This window comes from Myxocyprinus asiaticus, chromosome 28 (assembly GCF_019703515.2).
Source record: "Myxocyprinus asiaticus isolate MX2 ecotype Aquarium Trade chromosome 28, UBuf_Myxa_2, whole genome shotgun sequence".
Taxonomy (NCBI): Eukaryota; Metazoa; Chordata; class Actinopteri; order Cypriniformes; family Catostomidae; genus Myxocyprinus; species Myxocyprinus asiaticus.
The window spans coordinates 6,939,797-6,966,516 of NC_059371.1; the positions used below are offsets into that span (position 1 = coordinate 6,939,797).

A 26,720-nucleotide genomic window follows, 5' to 3' on the forward strand; every position below is an offset into this window, starting at 1 on the left:
TTTGTTCTTGGTGGGTGTGGTCTTTAGGATATGTCCCAGTCCAAGCCTTCTAGCTGGCCTTGAGTGACGCAATTACGCTTTAAGTGATGTAAGTAATTTGAAAATCGAAGAGCGCGAGATCTAGCTGACGAGTCGGCTGTTACTGCTGTTATTGCATTTGAGAAAGAGATCCATATGGATTTAAAAACCTGAGATGTAAACAGGAAAGGAGGGCTGATTTTCACTTCAAGTAAATTGGTAAGTGCTTTTTGCATTGTTATAGCAACATCAGGAGTTTTCTAAGTGTAAATTAGGCTGCTGGAGCATTCAGTGTCGGATCAAGTTTTGAAAAGTAACCGTGTACCCTTAGAAATAAAAAAATATTGCAAGCAACATTTAGATTGCAAATATTATTAGATAGCTTCTTCCTGGTATTAGACCTTGTTGGTTTTTGCTTTTGTGTGTGGACGTGTTTTAAAAATGTAAATTGGTATTATTATTTGGCTGCAATAAAATGTATGATGTCCATAGGCATAGGGTGTCTTATTAATTGCAAAACAGCGTTTTCTTAATGGCATGAATCGCACTGAAGGCCAAGACTTAAAATGCACGGGCCGTCACTGCTAGCAACCATTCAGAACACCTTTTCAGCTGCCTAGCAACAACCTAGCAACCACTCAGAACACCATTGCAAGGCATATGCAACTGTTCTCAAACTACACAATATTGGCTTATATAACCAAACTTCACATACAGTATCTCTTCAAACTGCCCAAGTATTCAAACTACATACAACTTTTTTAATCTTTAGAATTCAAACTAACCTTCAAACTGTTCCTGACAAAGCTTCATTAAACCAACATTCAGTGTTTGTCTTGACAAACTCTTCTTTTCTAGTTGTAAATTGTAATTATATATGCTTCCCAGGAAAATGCCTTTCTACTTGCTGTTCTCCAGCCTATTGACCTTTGCAAACTGTGTAAACACTGTATATTAGTCTAGTTAGTATTCAACAACTAACTTGTTAAACTAATAACCATGCACCAGACCAAACTATGCTCACTGTTTGAGAAGCTGTAACCTTATTCTATTGCATCTGACAAATTTGCACACTATCATTAAAGCTTTGTTTGGTTTACACCATAGGAGACAACACCTCTCTGATAAGTTTGAAGAGTCTGCCATATGGAAACTACTCAGTTCCCTTGAAGATACAGGATCAACAGGGGTTGGGTGCAGAAACAGTTCTTCAGGTGGTTGTATGCGACTGTGCAGGAGGAAATGTGTGTCGTGGACGCCTCCCTTACTTCTCCAGACTGGGTCCTGCAGGCATCGGTCTCCTGTTAGCTGGACTTCTGCTGCTGGCCCGTGAGTTTCAATCTGAATCACAAAATTCACAATGAATCGTCTCTAGACAAACAAATCAAATATAGTGTACTCACAGTTCGGGTCAACTAATCTGACAGGACAAGCTGTGTTTCAAGAGTGCTGATTTTTAGTTTTAGGGCAAAAAGAAATCAGACAATGCAAAAAAAAAGAAAAGAAAAAAAAATGTTTACATGAGACTTGAAATCATTGGATTATTCACTGACTAATAGAAGTTTTCTCCATGCAAGTGTGAATGTGTCTGAGCCTTGAGTCATCCAATTACTTGTAAAGTGTATCCTTAAGCAACACCAAATCCTAAAGCAATTTCAGATCCTCCAGTTGTCCTTCAAGCAAAAATTTAAAAGTTTGAATTTCTGAAAATTATATTCTTCTATTTTCTTTCTGACACAAACCAAAATTGTATTTAATAGCATAAGTGAGTTATAATACAGTGACTGTAACAGTAGGGCAGTGTTTTGCACTGATTCACCATGCACTTTACTTGGACAAAAACTGCAATGTGCGCTCAAGCCCTTCATAATACTGTATGTTGTTTTGCAGTTCTACTCCTCTTTTGTTTCCTGTGTGAATGCGGAGGCGAGACCTTACACATCCCATTAGACTTGCAGGACAAGGGTAACCAAACCCTCATCATATACAATGAAGAGGGAGGAGGCTCAATCTATAAGGTATGTGCCTAACTTGACAACCTGTGAATACATGTTTGAAACTCTCAGTCTTGTTGAAAGTAGAAAAGTTATGAAATGAGTCACCTTTTGGAAAGTCTTCAGTAGAAAATGGAAAAAAGGAGTGAGTATGTTCAACTAAGCTTTATTGCTTCATCAGAAGTATATTTTCCCATTTGATGTCCCTTCTTCATGTGGGATATGTGTTATGTATGTACATAAATGTTCGGGTTGCCAACCGTATCTTATTAGCTGGGTCCTCCCAGTCAAATGGTAAAACATCCCGTATTGAAGGCACAAAATGTTCAAGGGGGACCCACCCCGGTCAGAAGGCGAAACGCTTGTGGGGGACTCACCCCAAACTCAAACCCCACGTCCTGTATTGAAGCACTCAAAATGTTCAAGTGTCTTGTGTTCTGCAACCCTAATTAACATTTTTTAATTAGTCTGTTAATTAGTATACGTGACACAATTTTTCACTGTTTACATACACAGTTTTTCATAAATCTGAACATGTCAGTTTTCATCACCAAATTTCTGCCAAGTGAAGATAATTGGCATTTATGCCTGTAAACATACAGAGAAAAAGCCTTCAGATGCTGTCTATTGCATATTAACATATTAGCTTCATTTGCCATTGAAAAATCCATATTGTTTGAACACTATGTAATGGATTACTTAGGCTTCATGTAAACATAGCTAGTGTCAGGAATCAGGACTTTCCAAAGTGTCGGCAGGGAATTTGCATACAGTGGTGGGAACTTGTTCACCTAAAATTCTCTGCATTTTTTTGTTGTGCAACAACAAATATCTCAACACTAGGGAAACACTTAGAATTTAAAAGCAGAGCATGTGATGCATAATTTTTCATTGCTCATTATTTTTTTCTTTTTACCTCTCTATGTCTCTACCACTCTTCTCCTCAGCCTGAGCCAATGCCCACTTCAAGCTCTGTTGGTTTGAAGGAAAGTTCAAAAGCAATAACATCTGCACCAGTACATAGATTTATTTCCCCCATTGCTTTTCTCATTGGCTTAATGCCTATATGGCACAAAGCCAGTGTTTTAGAGTTATCTCCTGTTCTTCGGTTTCATACAGTATGCAAAATCCCAAGAAAAGTTATATTCAAATAAGAAGGAACAAGTCCCTACATCTTGCATGCAATTCAGAGACATGAAAACAGGTTGTTGGCCCAAATGCTCAAAGGTAATATTTACTTACATTTGGGTTATCAACCTGTATTTGCGATTTCAGCCTGACAAATTCCCATGAAAAATCTAATGACTTTATATGTGTTTCCAGTTTTAGTGTTACTCAAATGGTGATAAATTTCAGTCTAATACAGTAGATCAACATTGCCATGTCTTGCCATTGAGGGAATGAAGACATAAAATGACTATTGTTTTATAGTTTTCTGTTTTATAGTTTTCTGTTTTATTGTCTTTAAAGGAATAGTTTAGCCAAAATGAAAATCATAATTTACTCACCCTAATGTTGTTCCAAACCCATATGACTTTCTTTTCTTCTGTGGTTCACATAAACAATGGTGAGCGTGATTCGGAGGCTGTATTTTTACTATAAAATTACTTTTTACTCTACTAACGGTTAGGTTTAGGGTTGGGGTTTGAGTTAGGGGGTAGAGTCAATATATGCATTCCTGTTAACTGTAAAAAGAAATTGCTTTTGGCGCCACTCTGTGGACATCTCACCTTAGAAACACTTCCACCTTTCAAATTTCAGAAAGCATAGATCGATTTAATGTAACAAACATTTGTCCCCCCCTATTTTCTGGAGTTTAGTAGTCCCAGGTCACTGTATACTTTCATTGTATGGAATAGAGCAGTGTGAATATTCTTCAAAACATCACTACAATCATACAGGTTTGGAATGACATGACAGTGAGAAAATAGTCTGTGCAAATTTTGGCTGTCAAAGAAGATTAGAAAACTAAAATGAAGTGGTTTGACACACACCTTATCTATAAAAAATTATAGGTTATAATAATACGCTACTAACAACCTGTATATTGCTGTTTTGCCAGCCTGAATACTTCTTTACCAATGGATACAGGAAGGGTGAAAACGGTACTCTGAGAGGCCCTGAAGGGGTGAGTGTTAAATTAACTGTATGTTTGTGTTTAGTGCCAAGAAATAACCATAGCTCGTACTGTTCTCATGTATGGAAAAATGTACTAAAAGTCAAGGTTTATCGTCCAGAAAATGTTAATACTGAGGTACATGGTAGTCCATTTAAAATTTTGAAGAAGACGGATACAGTATGTTGGAAAAATGATGTTTAATTTCTGAGCAGCTGAATTCTGGATTTCATTACGGATTTTTAATTTTGTTAAGATATATGAAGTGATTAATCATAGTTTTATCATAATAGGGGACCAAAAACCAAAACTTCTTTAAATAAATGTAGTTATTTTGTTAGTTGTATTCATTGTCTTCTTGCAAATTAATGAATAATAAACTCATCAAAAAAAGAAACGTCTCTTTTTCAGGACACTGTATTTTAAAAATAATTTTGTAAAAATCCAAATAATTTTATAGATCTTTATTGTAAGGGGTTTAAACAATGTTTTCCATGCTTGTTCAATGAACCATAAACAATTAATTAACACGCACCTGTAGAACGGTCGTTAAGACACTAACACAGGGCTCAATGCTAAAAAGGATTTTTCTACTGGCCCGGTCACTGAGTTAAAGATGTGTTTATTGTCTGAATGTAATAAACATATTAATCCCTGAGAAGAGACTTGCTACCAAATCGGTTGTGACGTGTAATATTCATTAGGGAGATATTAGGGCTAATCTGTGAATTAACAATGTGTACTGTATATAACATGAAATCAGACAACCTAAAGACCAACACTGACTGATGCACAAAGCACAAAAACAAAAATACCTGTACGGTCCAGAAATGAGAAATGTAACTGGTGTTTCATGAGGATGATATGAAGTAGACTGTTTTGAATATTCATCTTCACCCTGCAGCTGAACAGCTCTGATAATAATAGCCTAATAGCCATAGTGATCTTGCTTCTTTTCATATCAAACACTATTATTATGTTGAATTAATGTTTACGTTTTGAAACATCATTTAATTAAATCTATACTTACATTTTGGATACTGAGCAGCTTGTGATTTCCAGCCACATATATAACTGGGATTTAACAAAGTTTATTACGTCTCATTCGGCGCTTCATCTCTAAAGGCTAATTAATGAGAGAAAATGTGTTTGTTTTTTTACAGTGGGAATAAAACTAGCGCTCTGTCCCTTTACGAGAGCACATGCATGTTAAGCAGTCTACGCTGCACAGAGAGATATGATGATGATGAGAAATATGCACGGAGAGACATGGATTTTCAATCCTATAGAAAGAAACTGTTGATATCTTGTGTTGCAATGTGTGGATTACTGCTTTTCACCAACATGTAAAAACGAAAAATGTGGGGATTTCACGCACTGTGAACACGGAATGTGCAGGGATACTTAAAATGTTGTGCAAGACGTGCAATCCTGCTACGAAATTCATTTAGTGGGGTTTTTTCCCTTCTATTTTCTACACATTGGTAATAGCTGCTGCTAAGACACTTGGAAAAGAGCGAGGACAGTGCTAGGAGAGTGCGCTCGGTGTCTGCACATGACTGTGCCTTGGCGCGCCCAGTATATTGTGCGCTTGCGCATCTTTGCGAGCTAAATAGAATCGCGCTTGCTCCTCGGTTAGAATACTTCGTTAGCTCAGCGTAATTTTTGTGCTCTCTCACTTGTTGTTTTCTTACACTAATATTATAAATGCAGCACTGGCCCCATCAGGCAAGTGACAGTTCTAGCAACTGGACCGAATCTCTCTCTCACTGGCCCCGGGCCATCGGGCAGTCCTTATTGTCGAGCCCTGTAACCGCTTACAGACGGTAGGCAATTAAGGTCACAGTTATGAAAACTTAGGACACTAAAGAGACCTTTCTACTGACTCTGAAAAACACCAAAAGAAAGATGCCCAGGGTCCCTGCACATCTGCGTGAACGTGCCTTAGGCATGCTGCATGGAGGCATGAGGACTGCAGATGTGGCCAGGGCAATAAATTGCAATGTCCATACTGTGAGACACCTAAGACAGCGCTACAGGGAGACAGGAAGGACAGCTGATCGTCCTCGCAGTGGCAGACCACGTGTAACAACACCTGCACAGGATCGGTATATCCGCATATCACACCTACGGGACAGGTACAGGATGGCAACAACAACTGCCCGAGTTACACCAGGAATGCACAATCCCTCCATCAGTGCTCAGACTGTCTGCAATAGGCTGAGAGAGGCTGGACTGAGGGCTTGTAGGCCTGTTGTAAGGCAGGTCCTTACCAGACATCACCGGCAACAACACTGCTTATGGGCACAAACCCACCATCACTGGACCTGACAGGACTGGCAAAAAGTGCTCTTCACTGACGAGTCACTGTTTTGTCTCACTAGGGGTGATGGTCAGACTCGCGTTTATCATCGAAGGAATGAACGTTACACCAAGGCCTGTACTCTGGAGCGGGATCGATTTGGAGGTGGAGGTTCCGTCATGGTCTGGGGCGGTGTGTCACAGCATCATCGGACTGAGCTTGTTGTCATTGCAGGCAATCTCAACGCTGTGCGTTACAGGGAAGACATCCTCCTCCCTCATGTGGTACCCTTCCTGCAGGCTCATCCTGACATAACCCTCCAGCATGACAATGCCACCAGCCATACTGCTCGTTCTGTGCATGATTTCCTGCAAGACAGGAATGTCAGTGTTCTGCCATGGCCCGGATCTCAATCCCATTGAGCACATCTGGGACCTGTTGGATCGGAGGGTGAGGGCTAGGGTCATTCCCCCCAGAAATGTCTGGGAACTTGCAAGTGGCCACTTTATTAGGTACACCTGTACATCTATTTCTTCTTGCAATTATCTAATCAGCCAATCATGTGGCAGCAGTGTAATATTAAAAAATCATGCAGATACGGGTCAGGAGCTTCAGTTAATGTTCACATCAACCGTCAGAATGAGGAAAAATTACATTTCGACCGTTGCATGATTGTTGGTGCCAGACGGACTGGTTTGAGTATTTCTGTAACTGCTGATCTCTTGTGATTTTCATGCACAACAGTCTCTAGAGTGTAAAACATGGTGTGAAAAACAAAAAACATCCAGAAGTGGAACCCAACGTGGTCTTCTGCTGTCATAGCCCATCCGCCTCAAGGTTCGACAATTTGTGCATTCTGAGATGCTATTCTGCTCACTAAAATTGTAGGGTTACCTGAGTTACCGTAGCCTTTTGTCAGCTCGAACCAGTCTGACCATTCTCTGTTGACCTCTCTCATCAACAAGGCATTTCTGTCCACAGAACTGCTGCTCACTGGATGCTTTTTGTTTTTGGCACAATTCTGAGTAAATTCTAGAGACTGTTGTGTGTGAAAATCCCAGAAGATCAGCTGTTACAGAAATACTCAAACCAGCCCATATGGTACCAACGATCATGCCACAGTATATACTGTATATATACTGTAAACTGCATTTGTATTCCTCTTTAATATACATATTCCTCCACAATGTTTAATCCATAATGGGTGGATATTTCAAGACTAAACTAGAGGTTGATTTTTTTCCAAGACAAACTTTGATTTTGGCCTTGTCTGAATGTTTAAACTAGTTTTAAAAGTTTAAAGCTTGATGGTTATACAGAAATTATAGTAAAACAAACAGCCAGCAAGCTAGATACAAGTACACTACCATTCAAAATTTAGGGTCACTTACTCATTCTTTATTTTTTATTTTATTATTATTATTATTTTTTTTCATATTTTAGAATAATAGTAAAGTCATCACAACCATGGAATAATAGAAATGGAAATATGGGAATTATGTTGTGACTAAAAAAAATCCAAAATAAATCAAAACTGTGTTATATTTTAGCATCTTCAAAGTAGTCACACTTTGTCTAGAATTTGCAGACATGTACTCTTGACATTTTCTCAACCAACTTCTTGAGGTATCACCCTGGGATGCTTTTTAAACTGTATTGAAGGAGTTCCCATCTATGTTGGGCACTTAGTGGCTGCATTTCTTTATTATTCGGTCATATAAGTCATTCATTTAAAAAAAAAAATTTTTTTTTGTTAAATACAGTTTTAGTTTTGTAATTAAATAAATTAATATGTTGGCACAATTAGATTTTTGTCTACAAACTAATTTCAAACATTTAAGCATACGCCTTCAGATCAAATGGTTTTTAAGATCATGAGAAACATTTCAGGCAAGTGACCCCAAATTTTTGAATGGTAGTGTAGGTAGTCAGACTGACTGTCACATACTGTTGATAGTCAGATAAGTCAGATAGACAAACGGAGAGAGAGAGCAACTTAAAGCACATTAAAGGCGTTTGTGGGTATGTTTACATTTAGATTCTTGACAGTTATATTTTTCATTACAAAGTATTTTATGCAACCAGTTTAAATATTTAGTCCATCATAACATTATTGTTCTAACAAACTCTTGTCCGCTGTCAAACGCAACTCCTCACATGCCCACAAAATGATGCTGCATCATCACACTTGTAGTAAAAACATTCAATCAGTGAACCGAATGAATGAATAGAATACAACAGGTGTATTGTTTTACTCCAAGACTAAAAGACTAAAAGCTGTTTATTTGTGCACAGCATAGAGTTACAGATGTTCTGAACAGATGTGGCTTACTTGTCGCATTTCATGAAACATAAAAAGAATATGAGAAACTGATATATACGATTACTAAAAGCAAATTCTCCTGTTTTAAAGGTGCTATATGTAATATTTTGACTGTACTAAATCATAAAATGACCATAATATGTCATTAGAGAATTAGGAAAGTTTAAATACTGGATTCTCCGATAACAATGCTACAGCCAGTATATTCTACTTTGAATTTTCTATTCCTAGCAGGATTTTCTGTTTCTGTTTTGGCCTGTGTGATCCCACCAATTGCCCACTCACCAATAGTATTTTGACACTGCCAGATTTGAACAAATTTGCAGGCAAACAACACTGCATGCTGCAGCCATGGAAGCCAGCAAACGAACTGGATCAGGGATAACAGATTCCACCCAACCTAAGAAGCTTCGCCATCTGTCTAAAAACCACCATGACCAGAGGCGTAGTAAAACAAGGATAAATATTGGAGATGCCTTTGGAAGATGGAGACACTGACCTATACCACAAAGAGTTCATCTGCAAAAAAGCATCCAAAAGAAATCACACAGCAGTATGTAAATTCTGCAATGCAATGCTTACCAAGATGTCTGGGACTACGTCAAACTTTTATCAGCACTTAGAAAGGAAGCATAAAGAAAGATAAGCCAAGTGTAAGTGATGCTAGCAAAGCTAGCTAGCTAACATTAGCAATCTGCCTCTTGCTGCATTCCATTCAACTCAGAAAGTCAGATTTTCCAACTTCCTACTGGGAAAAGTGCAATGGAACACCACTCGAAGCCGTAATTACAACTTGGAAAGTCATGCGGAAATTTTAAACTCCAATTTTGCCGAGATGCAGGTGCGTGACGTCACACAATCTTGTCGTCACCAAGGAAGATGTACAAAATAAGTGATAAACATTCACTTTTATTAAATAATATAGATAAATTAGTCAAAGTTCCAACATGATATTAAAGCTTGTTTAACAAATGTTAGCAGAGTAGAAGGTAAATTACAAAACATGGTAACTCTCTTTTGATAATTGTACACCTGTAGCACAAATGCTAGTGTCCCAGATTGTTAATTGGGTTGTTAGGAGATATCTCTAGTAACATTCAAAGACCTGCTCAGCTAACAGGAGCATTGCAGTTTTGTTTCCTTTAATGTCATCTTCCAAGCATCTGGCATTGGAATGCCTTTAGTCAGAGATCGGAGGTATCAAGTGGAATATCCCACATCCGATTTGAATGGAACACAGCATCTGTACCTAAACTCATCTTCACCCCTCACCCAAAGAGATTTATCGAGTATAAGCTATACATATTAGCTACCTATGTATTTACTGTTTTTTAGGGCGCTAGTTTCAGTTGCTTGCCAGCTATTTGCCAACTATCTAGGTGCGCAAGCTACTGTAGCTAATGCAGTGTTAAAGGTGCATTCAGCGATTCCTGAGAAACACTGTTGAAATTCGAACTCAACTGCCAAAACAAACACACTCCTCCTTTCAATGCACCTTTGGAAGCTCCGCCCCCCATATTCATGCACACATGTTCATTCCTTTTACCTCTTGGAGGTTTCTCCACCACTGAAAAGCCTTGCCCATGTTGACACGGCTCCTAGCCCTCGACTTAAAATAATCCTTTTTTAGTTTATATTCGTCAGCCATTTGTCCTCCTTGGAGTTTAGAAAGTTTGCATCAGCCAGATTTGCCGTCGCTCTTCAAATGAATTTACCTCTCACTCTGGGCAGGGCATGTAGTGACATTGTTGTTCCCAAGTTATGTTTTTGCTTGTGATAAACAATGATGAGACAGGCCACATAAAGCTATGTAGCTAATGTATATAAAGTTACATTACATCACCGTTAGCTAATGTCAGCTCCGACATAAACGCTACATGCCGCGGTAATGCTCCCTTACTTGGGTGAGAGAGCTAGAGATGTGACAGCAAAGAGTGGAGACCAAGTAATGCGCCTCCACTTATAAGAAAAATGTACATTTTAAATAGGCTGCTTTGCTCATGTTTGGCATTCTTTGTTCTATTTTCCAGATTTAGTTTTTTGTTTAGCAAATTGCACACATTTATACAAGGCTTGTTGTTGGTTCAAAAACAACAAAAAACTTACTATATTGTTTAAGACGTAAAAGTGAAGACTTTATTGAATAATTGTTTGATATATTCTGTACTTGATGGTTTCTAGGGGAAGAGTCATCCAGAAAACCTGATGTGATGCTTGCACAACATTTTTATTGTTTTAAGTAGATGGTAAAACTTGGAAAAGGAGTGTTGAATAAAGATGGTTATGTTGATTTCAGCTCCTTAGTGTTTTTTTATTTTTTTTATTTGTTTGCTCATAGAAAATTCACCTCTGCAATGCCTTTTGATTATTATCAGGACATTTCTCATGGTACACTGATACACACGCGCACACACACACACACACACATATATATGCAGTATATATACTATACTGTATATATATGGCAATAAAAGAGGTGAATGAAGAGGAATCTTCATTTGTTTTCTGTTGGTGTTTTTATGGGAATGTGGATCTTTCAGATCAATTTGAGGAGTGTCTATGGTTTGCATGTTCCACATTGTATTGTAAGTGTGTCATGCAGTGTGGGACTCGCACTGGTATGGTCTTGGTCTTGACTAGGTCTCAGCCCCTCAAAGTCTTGGTCTTGTCTCAGTCTCAATACACTCTGGTCTTGGTCTTGACTTGGTCTCGGTTTAGGTGGTCTTGACTACAACACTGCTTTCCTAGTTAAAAATTATTTTTTTAATGTGACATATATGGCACGGCATACATACAATTACCCCCCCTCCCCCCCCACCCCCAAAAAAAAGAATATTCAAGGGGAGGTGAATGTTTATAACTTTGTGAGTGACAGCTGTTGAAATAATGCATTATTTTGCGACTGCAGATTTCATGCTGGCCTACTTGTTACATGCCTAATTAACAGATGTGAACTTAACCTAAAATGTTAACTGGATGACTGACAGGTGTGAATGTGACATCAGTGCAATAATATGAAATGATTCATAGAATTTCTTCCTTAGATATACTACTACACAGTAGTGTAGTCTAGGGCATACGCCGTATGCCCACCTATCTTTCAAAGGATTTTGCGTATGCCCACCTAAAATTAGTTATGATACGTATGGCCACCAGAACAGCGAGGAGGCTTTTGACCCATTTCATTTAATTATGCTGATGTGATGCCGCAGCACCGTTGAGTGAATTGTGATTATTATTATTTATTTTTTTAATAAGTGTACAGAGATTGTCTTCACGGAGCAACTGAAGGCACAGGCGTAATCAGACAGTTTGACTCAGCTGAGCTACCAATCAGAATGTTCGTTTTAGACGCAATTGGATATTTTCTAACCAAAACATGATGAAACAGCATAAAATAATAAACAGCAAAAAAATAAGTCTATTGCACTTTCTGCATGATTTGTTTAAACAACTCTCTATGGCTAGCTGGGGCAACATTTGGGGTAATATTGTTGTTCTAACATGTATTTTAATTTAGATTCAAAGTAATTTACATTTCTTTGTATCTGTGACTCAAAAAATCCCATATGCTGGATAAAATGTAATTGCATTTTGTTACAATGTGATGTGTAATATCTATTCACTTGACTAAATAATATATGATCATTATTGTTGTTGTAAAACAACATTTTGTTATTCCATGGAGGTAATCTTAAATTTTATTAAGGGATTCGCTTAAATAACATAACGTTTATATGAAAATATGTGTCCTTAGTATTTTTAGTACGTACAATGAAAAAATGTTTTGTAAGGTAATCTAAAAAGTGCTTAATGTAGTAACATCTAAATTTACGGTTTTTATGGAAGTCAGAAATAGGATTTCAGATGAGTGAATTAAAACCAACTAAAGTAATTTTCATGGATCAGGAAGTAGATCCTTAACATAACAACTGCATTCTGTATTCACTTATTTCATTGTAGTTCCTTTTTTATAAAAGCAGTTATAACTTTGTGCTGCATTGTGAACTAGCATTAACCAAACCTTCAATATACAGTACTGTAGCACAGCCTCTTGTGAGTCATGTATTCTTTTAATGTTATCTCTGACAGTACGGCACTCAGTACTCATCGGGGATGTTCCAGGAAATGTCTAACGGTGGAGGTGTGATGAGCATGGTGAGTGACAGCGTCCATCAAACTGAGACATGGGTGTAGCGAGACACGTGTGGGCAGTCGAGTGTGACAGGACAGACTGGGAGGGGCCCATACGTGAGAGAAGAGTAATACTGTACATTAAAAACAAACATATGGGTTTAACCCAAGGTGTGTTTTCATTAAAAATTTGTCTACCGAATCAAACAGCTTCACACGTGTCTCTTGTTTCAGGACATATATATATATATATATATATATAAACACACACACACACACACACACACACACACACAGTATATATGTGTGTGTGTGTGTGTGTGTGTGTGTGTGTGTGTTTATACTGTATATATATATATATATATATATATATATATATATATATATATATATATACACACACACACACACACACACACACACACACACACACAGTATATGTGTGTGTGGGTGTGTGTGTGTGTGTGTGTATACTGTGTGTATATATACACACACACATACAGTACTGTTCAAAAGTCTTAGGCACATAAGATGTTTCACAAAAACATTTGTCTTAAGATGGTTATTTATATCTTCAGCTTTAGTGTGTCAATAGGAAATATCAGTTTTAGACTTCCAAACATTCCTTTTTTAAATAGAATAGAATAGTCCTACAACAGATGGTAGGACCCCCACAGAGCCTGGATCTCAACATCACTGAGTCAGTCTGGGATTACATGAAGAGACAGGTGTACCTGTAAGAATTGGTGCTGTTTTGAATGTTTTGAAGGCAAAGGTTGTCACAACAAACAACGATTTAGCTTTTTTTTATGTTTACTGGACTTTGTATGACATTAATTGATAAATGAAAACTATTTATGGTATTATTTCTAAAGACATCCTCACTGTGCAAAATTTTTCACAAGTGCCTAAAAGTTTAGCACAGTACTGTGTGTGTGTATATATATATATATAATATATATATATATATATATATATATATATATATATATATATATATATATATATATATATATATATATATATATATATACACACACACACACATACACACACAGGTGGCCAAACGTTTGGAATAATGAACAGATTTAGCTCTTAAATGTATAGTCAGGACATTAATAACGTGAAAAATTACTATTACAATTTGAAAAAAATAAAATAATTCAGAACTTCTTAAACCACTTCAAAGAGTTCTCATCAAAAAATCCTCCAGGTGCAGCAATGACAGCTTTGCAGATCTTTGGCATTCTAGCTGTCAGTTTGTCCAGATACTCAGGTGACATTTCACAGCATGCTTCCTGTAGCACTTGCCATAGCACTTGCCACTTGCCATGTCGGGCACTTCTCACGCACCTTACAGTCTAGCTGATCCCACGAAAGCTCAATGGGGTTAAGATCCATAACACTCTTTTCCAATTATCTGTTGTCCAATGTCTGTGTTTCTTTGCCCACACTAGCCATTTCTTTTGTATTTCTGTTTCAAAAGTGTTTTTTTCTTTGCAATTCTTCCCATAAGGCCTGCACCCCTGAGTCTTCTCTTTACTGTTGTACATGAAACTGGTGTTGAGTGGGTAGAATTCAATGAAGCTGTCAGCTGAGGACATGTGAGGTGTCTATTTCTCAAACTAGAGACTCTGATGTACTTATCCTCTTGTTTAGTTGTACATCTGGCCTTCCACATCTCTTTCTGTCCTTGTTAGAGCTAGTTGTCCTTTGTCTTTGAAGACTGTAGTGTACACCTTTGTATGAAATCTTCGGTTTTTTGGCAATTTCAAGCATTGTATATCCTTCATTCCTCAAAACAATGATTGACTGATGAGTTTCTAGAGAAAGCTGTTTCTTTTTTGCCATTTTTGACCTAATATTGACCTTAAGACATGCCAGTCTATTGCATACTGTGGCAACTCAAAAACAAACACAAAGACAATTTTAAGCTTCATTTAACGAACTAAATAGCTTTCAACTGTGTTTGATATAATGGCAAGTGATATTCTACTACCAAATGATCAATTTAGCATGATTACTCAAGGATAAGTTGTTGGAGTGATGGCTGCTGGAAATGAGTCTGTCTAGATTTGATCAAAAATGACTTTTTGAAATAGTGATGGTGCTGTTTTTTTACATCAGTAATGTCCTGACTATACTTTGTGATCAGCTGAATGCCATTTTGGTGAATTAGAGTACCAACAGCAAAATCTGCACAGTATTCCAAACTTTGGCTAATATATGTGTGTGTGTGTGTATATATATATACAGGTGCATCTCAATAAATTAGAATGTTGTGGAAAAGTTCATTTATTTCAGTAATTCAACTCAAATTGTGAAACTCGTGTATTAAATAAATTCAGTGCACACAGACTGAAGTAGTTTAAGTCTTTGGTTCTTTTAATTATGATGATTTTGGCTCACATTTAACAAAAACCCACCAATTCACTATCTCAACAAATTAGAATACATCATAAGACCAATAAAAAAAACATTTTTAGTGAATTGTTGGCCTTCTGGAAAGTATGTTCATTTACTGTATATGTACTCAATACTTGGTAGGGGCTCCTTTTGCTTTAATTACTGCCTCAATTCGGCGTGGCATGGAGGTGATCAGTTTGTGGCACTGCTGAGGTGGTATGGAAGCCCAGGTTTCTTTGACAGTGGCCTTCAGCTCATCTGCATTTTTTGGTCTCTTGTTTCTCATTTTCCTCTTGACAATACCCCATAGATTCTCTATGGGGTTCAGGTCTGGTGAGTTTGCTGGCCAGTCAAGCACACCAACACCATGGTCATTTAACCAACTTTTGGTGCTTTTGGCAGTGTGGGCAGGTGCCAAATCCTGCTGGAAAATGAAATCAGCATCTTTAAAAAGCTGGTCAGCAGAAGGAAGCATGAAGTGCTCCAAAATTTCTTGGTAAACGGGTGCAGTGACTTTGGTTTTCAAGAAACACAATGGACCAACACCAGCAGATGACATTGCACCCCAAATCATCACAGACTGTGGAAACTTAACACTGGACTTCAAGCAACTTGGGCTATGAGCTTCTCCACCCTTCCTCCAGACTCTAGGACCTTGGTTTCCAAATGAAATACAAAACTTGCTCTCATCTGAAAAGAGGACTTTGGACCACTGGGCAACAGTCCAGTTCTTCTTCTCCTTAGCCCAGGTAAGACGCCTCTGACGTTGTCTGTGGTTCAGGAGTGGCTTAACAAGAGGAATACAACAACTGTAGCCAAATTCCTTGACACGTCTGTGTGTGGTGGCTCTTGATGCCTTGACCCCAGCCTCAGTCCATTCCTTGTGAAGTTCACCCAAATTCTTGAATCGATTTTGCTTGACAATCATAAGGCTGCGGTTCTCTTGGTTGGTTGTGCATCTTTTTCTTCCACACTTTTTCCTTCCACTCAACTTTCTGTTAACATGCTTGGATACAGCACTCTGTGAACAGCCAGCTTCTTTGGCAATAAATGTTTGTGGCTTACCCTCCTTGTGAAGGGTGTCAATGATTGTCTTCTGGACAACTGTCAGATCAGCAGTCTTCCCCATGATTGTGTAGCCTAGTGAACCAAACTGAGAGACCATTTTGAAGGCTCAGGAAACCTTTGCAGGTGTTTTGAGTTGATTAGCTGATTGGCATGTCACCATATTCTAATTTTTTGAGATAGTGAATTGGTGGGTTTTTATTAAATGTGAGCCAAAATCATCACAATTAAAAGAACCAAAGACTTAAACTACTTCAGTCTGTGTGCATTGAATTTATTTAATACACGAGTTTCACAATTTGAGTTGAATTACTGAAATAAATGAACTTTTCCACGACATTCTAATTTATTGAGATGCACCTGTATATATATATATATATATATATATATATATATATATATATATATATATATACACACACACACTGGCGGCCAAAAGTTTGTATATATATATTTTGTAAGTATTAGCCTATTTTTAATGTTGATGTACATTTAATAATATATTTTTGTTTGCTAAAGCCATTTCAGAGTTGGTCAATGGCCCGAACCAACACAGTCAGGGTAAGCTATTCATATTATTAATAATAATAATAATAATAAAATAAACACATGAAATGATAGACATAAGGCAAAAATTCTCCAAAATTGAAGGTGCACTTAGTAATTTTTTGTTTATGTTGTAAATTAACTTTTTAATTATGGGGCAAAATCTGTCCCCTGTGTCTGATTATTTGGGGCATTTTAATCTTTCTGATGGCATAAAAAAAAAAAAAAACAACACTCACTGTATTGTCCTTTTATGTAAAATATGTTAACTTAATAAATGTATTAATATACATATCAAATTAATTCAGCAAGTTTGTTACCTATAAATTTAAAACTCATATTTTGTGATAATATGTGTTAGGTTTATGATAAAATATTAGAAAACATATCATATATTACAAATTAAAAAGAGGGAATTTATTAAAGGGCATTTTTCTTTGCCCTACATTTTGTATTTTGAGGCATTTGTGTCACTTTCAGTGCCATCTTTGCCTCAAGCACTCATTATTTTGGTTCCTATGGTGACACTGACACCTAGCTGCGTAGACGCAGCATCACACAAGATCAAATGTTCTCAGTTACTGATGCAATTGTAAAAATGTGCTATTCGCGGTCAGCATGGTGGCATTCATGAATGTGCATCCAGCACCATGTGTAGAATGAAGCAGCTTTTTCTCTAAGACTTATATGTGTAGAGTCTTCATCTCATGTGAGTTAACATCATTTTTACCATGTTTAAAATTTTTTAAAAGTTTAGCCATTAGCAAAAAAATCACTTAGTGCATCTTTAATTAACTATTAAAGACAATGCAATTCCGAGTTGGCTAGCTCAGTGTTTTGTGTCTCTTGATTTTCAGAGTGGAGTGGGTCATATGTCCCGCACATACAGCATGGCTCGATCAGATAGGAACCTGGCTGAGCACATTGACAGGGTGAGATCCCTGATGTAATCACTTACATCATTTAATTGCTATCCAAATCACTGTTTACCACTTGCACATTTCTTCAGTGCACCCCCTATGTAACCTGTTCTGCTTGGTCTTAATTGGCTGTTTTATGCAATTATTTTCACATTATATCGCAGGCCAAGCAAACAAAACTCTGAAAAGATACTATAATGATCATTGCCCAAAAAGTGGGGACGAACTTAGAAATTTCTGAAAGTTGTAATGGCTGATATGGCCAATTTGTCCATTGTTGTGGAAACATAAACTCTTGCTGAAATATTCAGGAACTCATCACTTTATTGCATAATTTGCCTTTGACGCACACTGGCCTTGCAACATATTTAAAAAAAAAAAAAAGAATAATAATAATAATAGGAGAACAAACATCCCGTCTGTGTTGGAAATGAGCACACTATCGCCATCTACCTGTAAGAGGCCTGTTAGTGTGAGGTCAGGGAGTTCATGTACAAATTATGAAGATCAGCAGATCATTAAAGGAGCGCTCAGTATTTCTTTTTGATGTGCTGGACATACACTGACATCTAGTGGCGTAAATACAGCACCTAGCAAAAGCAAGTTTTCAGTCAACAAAAGGGTTGCCACCTTCAGTGCGACAACAAGGGACACTTGAAAAAAGGCATTTTGCATAAATGCATATAATTGGATAATACTCGATATGGAGAGCAGCCCACAAATTGATGGTTGTAGAGTGTTGTTTAATACACTGGTGAATGTTGTTAAAATCACCACTGTGTGATGGGAAATTGATTGTTGTCAGTTTCATCATTTCATTTGGTAATTGTCTTTATACATAACAAGAGTTCCCAGCAGACTCTTCCGCACTTTGCAATTGAAACTCACTTCTTAATTCTCTTTATTATTCTAAAAATAAGAGAAGTGACAGATGACTTTTGAGAGATGTTGTAGTGATTCCACTGAAGATATACACAACCAACAATTTATTTTCTTATGATCTTGAAAACCTTTTGTTCTAAAAGCTTATTCTAAAATGCTTGAAGTTAGTCCTGTAGATACATAAATGTTTTGCCCACTGTGCATAATGGTTGAGTTAGAACAGATAGTGGTGATTATGGTGGCCCAGAGGTGCACAACACAATGAAATTTACAAAGCAAACAAAATTTCACAACACAAAGAAATCAAGCCACAACACAAAGAAATTAAGCCACATCAATTTACAAAGCAAACAGCACTTCAAAACACATCGGAATTAAGCCACAACACATCGGGAATTAAGCCACAACACAACGTAATTAAGCTATAACACAAATAAATTAAGCCACAGCACAAATAAATTAAGCTACAACACAAAGATTAAGAAAGGACTCACGAATCGAGTAAAAATTTTGTCATGTTGCCTGGAACACTCAGCTTCACAATACACAAATGTCTTTGCCAAAATGTATTTAAAATTAGTTAACTTAAAATAATAACGTAATCAAAACATAAATCTACTTTATTCAAATTGGGAATGTCTTATCATGTCTTGTACTCATGTAAGCATGTAATACTGCCAATAAAGTTTTAAAAATCTAAACATTATTATTATTATTATTATTATTATTATTATTATTATTATTATTATCATTGTGTTGTGTTGTGGATGAATTTATTTGTGATGTGGCTTAATATATTTGTGTTGTGAATTAATTTTATTTGTGTTGTGGCTTTATTTATTTGTGTTTTGGCTCAGTTTCTTTGCATTGTGAACTTTTCTTTGCTTTGTTATTTTAGTTGTGTTATGCACCTCTGGACCACCGTAGATAGTGAAGGAAAAATAGTCAACAAGTGTCCAGTACACTTGTCATCTTTTCAATGCTGTATAAAAAGCATTTCAGGATGCTCCTCATGAAGTTGTTTGAAAGAATGAAGAGAGAGAGAGAGAAAAAAGAGTAGAAAGCCAGCTTTGATTTACTCTTTAGATTTGATGAACATTTTGAGGTTATTGCATAATTTGGAATACTTTCATTTGTGATATTTCAGAGTTTCGTTGACTTTGCTATTACTCAAAAATGTGGAAATAGTATTAATAAAGAATGCATAGGTGTGTCCAAACCTTTGATTGGTAGTAGATAACCTGCAGTATTATAAGCAGATCTAGAAGACACCACAAGGAGACATCATCAACAGGGATTTCTTGAAGCGAGATAAAAACATTCCACACATCAAAAGAAATTACATTGTATCCACAAATGATACAACAACACAGATTTTTATATTTCTCTTTCCATTATGTTAATATATAGAAAATCTATGGGCTTCCAGAAGAACAAAAAGACTATCCAGAATATTCGCAACGTCAATATTATTATGAAGGAAGAGGCAGTGATTGCGAGTCATTGGATAAGCTGTCCACCAGCAACCTTGGAGATAACCTGGACTTCCTGCAGAACCTTGGGCCAAAGTTCAACGCTCTGGGGGGAATTTGTCAACAGGCAATAGAGCGCAGAAACGTGCAGCTGTGAAGATGGATACTCTTTTAAGACTTGTGGAATTCTGCTTTAAATTACTCTATTTTTTTATGACTTCTATTACAAGCTTTTCCTCTTGCAAATTACTTTTTCACTTATGTCTTTATGGACAATCCTGTCAAGAACTTAGTTGTTCATTTTCATCTCAATATGCATGAAAAAACAAAAAAACAGCATAGGTGATAAATAAAAAAAGAGAAGCTATTTCAGGGAGAAATGACAGGTCAAATTGTTGGGTAAAAGATCAGTTGGGTCATTCTGTACCTGTTATGCAGTACCACTGCATGGGAACACTTAACTTTTAAAATATTGAATATGCTATGATTATTTCTATAAAAGGGTACACCAGACTTTCTGAGAACAATGTTTTGCTCAAGTTCAAGCACTTAAACTTTAATATTTATAAAGTGTTTATTTACACAATGACAAGAAAATTAACAAGATGCCTAAAAACTAAAGCCATTGCTCAGGGAGGGACTTAAATAAGGGTGTACACATAATTTTTATATTTGTATAATTTATGTAAATAAATTATCTTTTGAATGTTTGGTTCTTTTACTGTATACAGATTGGTTATTATAACAGGTTGGGATGAAACAAATAAAATAATATATACAACATCAAAGCATTCATAAAATAAGATATTATAATATTAAAAGGTATTGAAGACAAAGGAAAAATGGAATAAAATGATTACTAATTTAAGGCCAAGACATTTGAAACATATTTATATATATATATATATATATATATTTCAAATTATTATTATTATTTAATAAATCGGCAGTTTTGGAAGTTGATATGGAAGTAGAAGACATGGAATTTAGAAGATATTTAAAAGAAGTCATGGGAAAAATGGCAGCCTCCATTAAAAAAGAAAAAAAAGCAGTGAAATTATTTAAAATTCAACTCATGTTCTTTTAAATGTGACATCACAATAAAAGACAACGATAAGGATCTTTGTGACATTATAGGATTTTATGAGTTTGAAATTATTTCCAGTTTATTCAGACACATACAACAGGCACATGAAAATGGACTGCATAACAGGAATGACCCAGTTCATCACTTCGTATGATAACAAAAAAAAAAAAAACATTACACATGAACAAAATCAGACAGTCTAACAGTTGGCAGTAATGCACCGTCAATACATTTTGTTCCAATTGTTGTGTACACCTTTTTTTCCATATTGCTCATCTTTTTGTAAAGATATTTTTTTTTTTTTTTGCCACTTCAAGGGATAGTATAGTTCACCCATAAATTTTAATTCTGTCCTCATTTACTCACCTCATGTTGTTCCATAGCTGTATGACTTTCTTTCTTTTATGGAACAAAAAAAGATCTAAGACACAATGTTCAGTCTCAGTCATTTCATTGTATGGAAAAAGATGCAATGAACATGAATGGTGACTAATACATTATTACTAATATTCTGCCTAACATCTCCTTTTGTGTTCCATGGAAGAAAGAAAGTTATAGAGGTTTGGAACAACAAAAGGATGAGAAAAAGTGATGACAGAATTTTATTTTTGGGTCAACTATGCCTTAAAGATTGTGTTTAATCCAAAATTGGATTCATCCAAGGATTGGTGAGTTATTGTATAATAAATTGTCTTGATGGTTTTGGTGTACAGGGTTCTGAGGGTTTGTGGTGTTGTCTGCAATGATTTGTTTTCTTAAAAAAAAAAAAAAAAGAAAGAGGAGACCATTTATAGTGGGTGGAAAAAATCGTGCAATCTTTGGTGGAGATCCACTCGTGTGACACATGCACAAAACTATGATGAACACAAAAGCATGAAAGAGCAGCAATCTTAATATGGTCCAGTGTGTTTTAAGGTATGCAATAAGATCTTTTAATATAAAGAAATTTGCATGCTGTAAGGACACAAAAAAGAGATCCGCAGAGGAACAGTTCACAGAATTTACTAAAGTCAATAACACAGAAGCACAGCAAGGCTAGCGAGCAGTGAGGAAACCAGTCCCAACTGCAGTGTAGAGATGATGGGTGTATTCGTAGGTGTGTGTGTGCATCATAGTAGTATGAAGAGCAGATCCGTGAAGAATCCTCAGGTGTAGAGTCAGTGGGGACAATGGCGAGTGAAGATGCAGGCTGGATGGTAACCGAAATCCAAACACAGGCAGAGACTGGCAACCAACACAGAAAACACGAGACGGGACCGACTGAGGCAAAGAGAGCGAGGTGAGTTACTCAAACACACAACAACAATCTAGTACTAAACATGGAACAAAGAGGGGTTTAAATAAGGAGGCAATTAACGGGGGACAGGTGCCGTCAGCATGTAAACACTGATCACATATGCTGGCGGCACCTGACACACATGAGGGAAAGACAACAGAAACAAACCGGTGAATTCACAAAGACTATGACAGTACCCCCCCCCCCCCCCATTTCAAAAGAGTTACCATGACAGAGGTGGAACTGTTAAATGAGGGCGTGATCCAAGACCCAGCATATCTCCTCAGGTCTGTAACCCTCCCAGTCTACCAAGTACTGGAACCCTCTGCCCCTCCATCTGACGTTGATCAGCTGTTTGATGGTGTTAGCCAGAGCGCCCTCAACTAGGCATGGTGGAGGTGGGACGGGTGTGGTGGGATGCAGATTAGAATGAAAAACCGGTTTAATTTTGGACACTTGGAATATGGGATGGATCCGATCGAGGTAGGGGAACAATTTCAGATGGACCACCACAGGACTAATGACCTTAGAGATGGGAAAAGGCCTGATAAACTTGGGCCCCAGCTTATGAGAGGGGAGTCAGAGCAGGATGTCCTTGGAAGACAACTAGACCTTCTGACCGCACATGAAAGCTGGGGGCTTAGACCGGTCTTGGTGTGGATGGGACCCGAACATCAGGTTCTTGGGCGGGGAACAGAGGGGGTTGGTACCTGAGGCTACACTGGAAGGGTGATAACACCACTGACATCGAAAGGCAAGTAATTGTGGGCATACTCGACCCAGCCTAAATTAGAAATCCAAGAATACGGATAACTATGGAATATTTTTATTTAATCATTCAGTTAATCTATTTTTGATAATTGAATTAATATGTATGCAATATGCAATGATCTAAAATTGACAATGTGTAATCAGTGTACTATGAATAACTGCATTATGAATGTTATTCAATATGTTAGATATTTAATCATTAATTTATTGATTTAATTATCATTTACTCAGTTTAATAATCAAAGTGCAAATCAATGGAAAAATGCAACTTAACTTCTCAGGAGATTTGCAGTCTCTCTGTCTGTCTCTCTCTCTCTCTCTGTATCTCTCTATATGGCTCTTTATGTGAATGACCTTGAAGGAGATGTTTGTGTGTGTTGATACTAAAAGGATGATTTAATATTTTAATAAGAGTAGAGCTGGTGTCCAAAAATGGCAGATGATATATGTGCGTTAATTAGTGCTAGAAATGAGATGAAACATACGTATGTGGGTGGACATATATGTCTCAATCTTACAGGAATGTTTTGTGTAACTAATGATTGTATAAGGGAAATCATTTAATATACTAATCAAATTAATGCAGAAAGTAATGATAGTTAGTCAAGATAAAATATGTAACCATATGAAATGATTACAGTGTGTTTTATGCATATAAAACAAAATAGTCATGCTTTTGCCAACATTGAAGCAAAGTTGGGTCAGGATGACCTGCTAGAAGGTAAACGGTGATGACGAAACTAGGAAGGCATAAGATGATTTTATTGGATGAAGTGACCATTGCTCAAAGAGATAAGGAGAACAGAAACTGTATAAAAAATGCATGATTCTGAAGTGTAATTTTAGATGCTCCATGGACCATCTTGGATTTGTTTCTCTGTAATAAAATCTATTTTTGGAATCAGAACTTTGCGTCTTCAAGAATTCTTTGACTCGACTGTGCTTTGATTGCTGTTATGGAGAATCTAACATGACATAATTACTTGGTGCCAGAAAATGGGATTGGAACAGGAGCGGAATGCAGTCTGCCATGTCGGGCTGGCAGGGGGCGAGCTGCTCAAACAGGTGGCCGCTTGAGGTAAGCAATTTTGCTTTTAGTATAACAGTTTGTGTAGTTCGCCACAGGTCTGCCCGTAGTGATAAAAGCATTGTTAAAAAATCTTCTCCAAATTAAAGGACAGACAAATTTCTGATTCCAAAAGAATTTACTTGCACGTAAAAATGTGTGTTTTACTGTTAAGTGGGCCTTGATGGATAACAGTCAAAATTTAAGATAAATTAATGTGTAGAATGTCCTATGGATACCGCTCTATTGCGTAGCGATAAAAGGTCTGCATGGGTAGGCAGGAAAAGAAAGTCCTACGGATGCCGATCTGCTACATTAGCAAGAGGGCTGCATGGGTAGGCAAAAATCCAACTAATACCACTTTTCATCATGTCAAGGAAGTGAATCGGCGAGAAGGGCTGCTTGGTAGGTTGCCTAAGAGAGGTGGTAGAATAGTTGCGTTTTAGAATTGTATTGTATTTTTTGAGAGCTCTGTGTTTATAAAGGCCTTGTGTTTGTAAAAAGTGTCAACGTTCCTGTGTTTGTGAGAGTGTTTGTATCTGTGTCTGAAAGTGTGTGTGAAGTGACTGTGAATTGCGATTGTTTGTAAAAGTGTGAATGAGTTCATGAGCCCAGTAGAGGGACTGGAATGTATGAGTCCTTAAAAATAATAAGAAACACAGAGTGTATGTTTCATGAGCCCTATCAATAAATGTATAGCCTTCTAATATAAAGAGACACAATGAATGGTGTAAATGTTGTCTAATAAAGAAAGTTTGTCTTTTATATGTTTAATGAATATTGGGAATGAAAGCCTTCTCTTGTAAAAATTTGGGAAGGTATTTTCTTTGTAAACAGAAAACTAAAAACATTCAGAGATATGGCACTTCAAAGATATCCTGGTTGTATGATAGTGGAGTTAGTACCAATGATAAAGAATATGGAAGGGTAAATGTAATACCATTAAAGCCACACTTTGTGGAGGGACACTTTTGCATTCAACTAATTTCTCTCTCCCTTTGTGTTACAGATGGACGCTTCAGACAGTGGGCTGGGGGCCGTACTCTCGCAGGTGGTGGAGGGGGAGGAGCGCCCGGTGCTGTACATTAGCTGAGGGAGACTAAGTACAGCACCGTTGAAAAGGAATGTCTCGCCATCAAGTGGGTGGTCCTCACTCGCTACCTGCTGGGGTGGGCCTTCACACTCTGCTCAGATTACGCCCCACTCCAATGGCTCCACTACATGAAAGATACCAAAGCGTGGATCACCCGGTGGTATCTGGCTCTTCAGAAATTTAACTTCAAGGTGGTCCACAGACTGGGAGTGCAGATGGCTGTCACCGACTTCCTGCAGTTTGGATGTCTCCCTGGCCTGAGTCGGGCGGTGGGGATATGTGACAGTGGGGCCATGATTGAGCGTCCATCTGGAGAGAGAAAGCAGTAAGGGTGCATACACCTGAGCAAGATGATGGTTAACACCTGTTTCTAATTGCAGTGAGCTTGGGGAGAGTGGCATAAAAGAGACCACGCCAGCGCCAGTGGGGAGAGAGAGTCTGGGTCCAGACATTGTGGAGCTATAATTACGTCTGTGAAGCTGAAAAGCTACTAGCTATTGTGAAGCTGTAAGCGCTTGTGTGATGTGAAGTTTTACCTTTCAGTTCAAGTCACAAGTTTTCCGTGTCCTCCTTCCCTCCCTGTGTGAAGTTCATTATAAAAGTATTTTTGTTTTAAGAGGAAATTGATCTTTATTTTGGAAATTTTGAGAATAAAATTTGGAATAATCTTAAATTAAACACTGTAAAGTCTTGATATCTATATGAAAGAACTCATGATTATTTGTTTTGTTTTTGATTTTCCTATGTGTTTAAGTATGTCTGGAGAACAAATGTACATGTTAGTTGCAACCTTATCGGTGTAAACTTGATCAACCAACAAAAATAAGTTAGGTAGATTTTATTATTTTGTTAGGGACTGTCTGATGGAGAGATTGAGTGAGATGCTGTTAGTGCCCCGAATAAAAAGAGGCCAAAGACACCCCGTGCTCTGTAAGGAGAGTGAGCAGGAGTGGTAAAACCCCGTACTCTGTGAGGATGGCACCAAAATGATAGTCTGCAGACTTATGGGAGAACTTGTCTCTCTTGGTGTCTCCACTCAGACAGGGGTGCCCCAAATTTAGGAAAGATAGATAGCAGATTCTTTTAGTTTTGATTAGATATTTATTTTTATTTTACTTTCTTGTTTTATATACACAGTGTAGGAACTGGTTGATCATGGGTACACTGAGATCTGCCTTTGAGACTAAAATTAAAGGAAAAGAAATTTAAGAATGATTTGAAGAATGATTATTTATTGAAGCTGCTTATA

General features: G+C 37.2%; 1 protein-coding gene across 1 annotated transcript in view; it reads left to right on the forward strand.

Annotated features, from left to right (window-relative positions):
* cdh26.1 (cadherin 26, tandem duplicate 1) overlaps positions 1-21,966 on the forward strand; it is a 39,593-nt gene extending 17,627 nt beyond the window's left edge. The window contains exons 12-18 of the mRNA XM_051659789.1: positions 1,126-1,347; positions 1,909-2,036; positions 4,075-4,140; positions 12,846-12,911; positions 16,878-16,919; positions 17,762-17,836; positions 20,117-21,966. Of these exons, the coding sequence (XP_051515749.1) occupies positions 1,126-1,347; positions 1,909-2,036; positions 4,075-4,140; positions 12,846-12,911; positions 16,878-16,919; positions 17,762-17,836; positions 20,117-20,335 (818 nt within the window). The 3' untranslated portion in view covers positions 20,336-21,966. The remainder of the gene's footprint in view (positions 1-1,125; positions 1,348-1,908; positions 2,037-4,074; positions 4,141-12,845; positions 12,912-16,877; positions 16,920-17,761; positions 17,837-20,116) is intronic.
* The last annotated feature ends 4,754 nt before the right edge of the window (positions 21,967-26,720 follow it).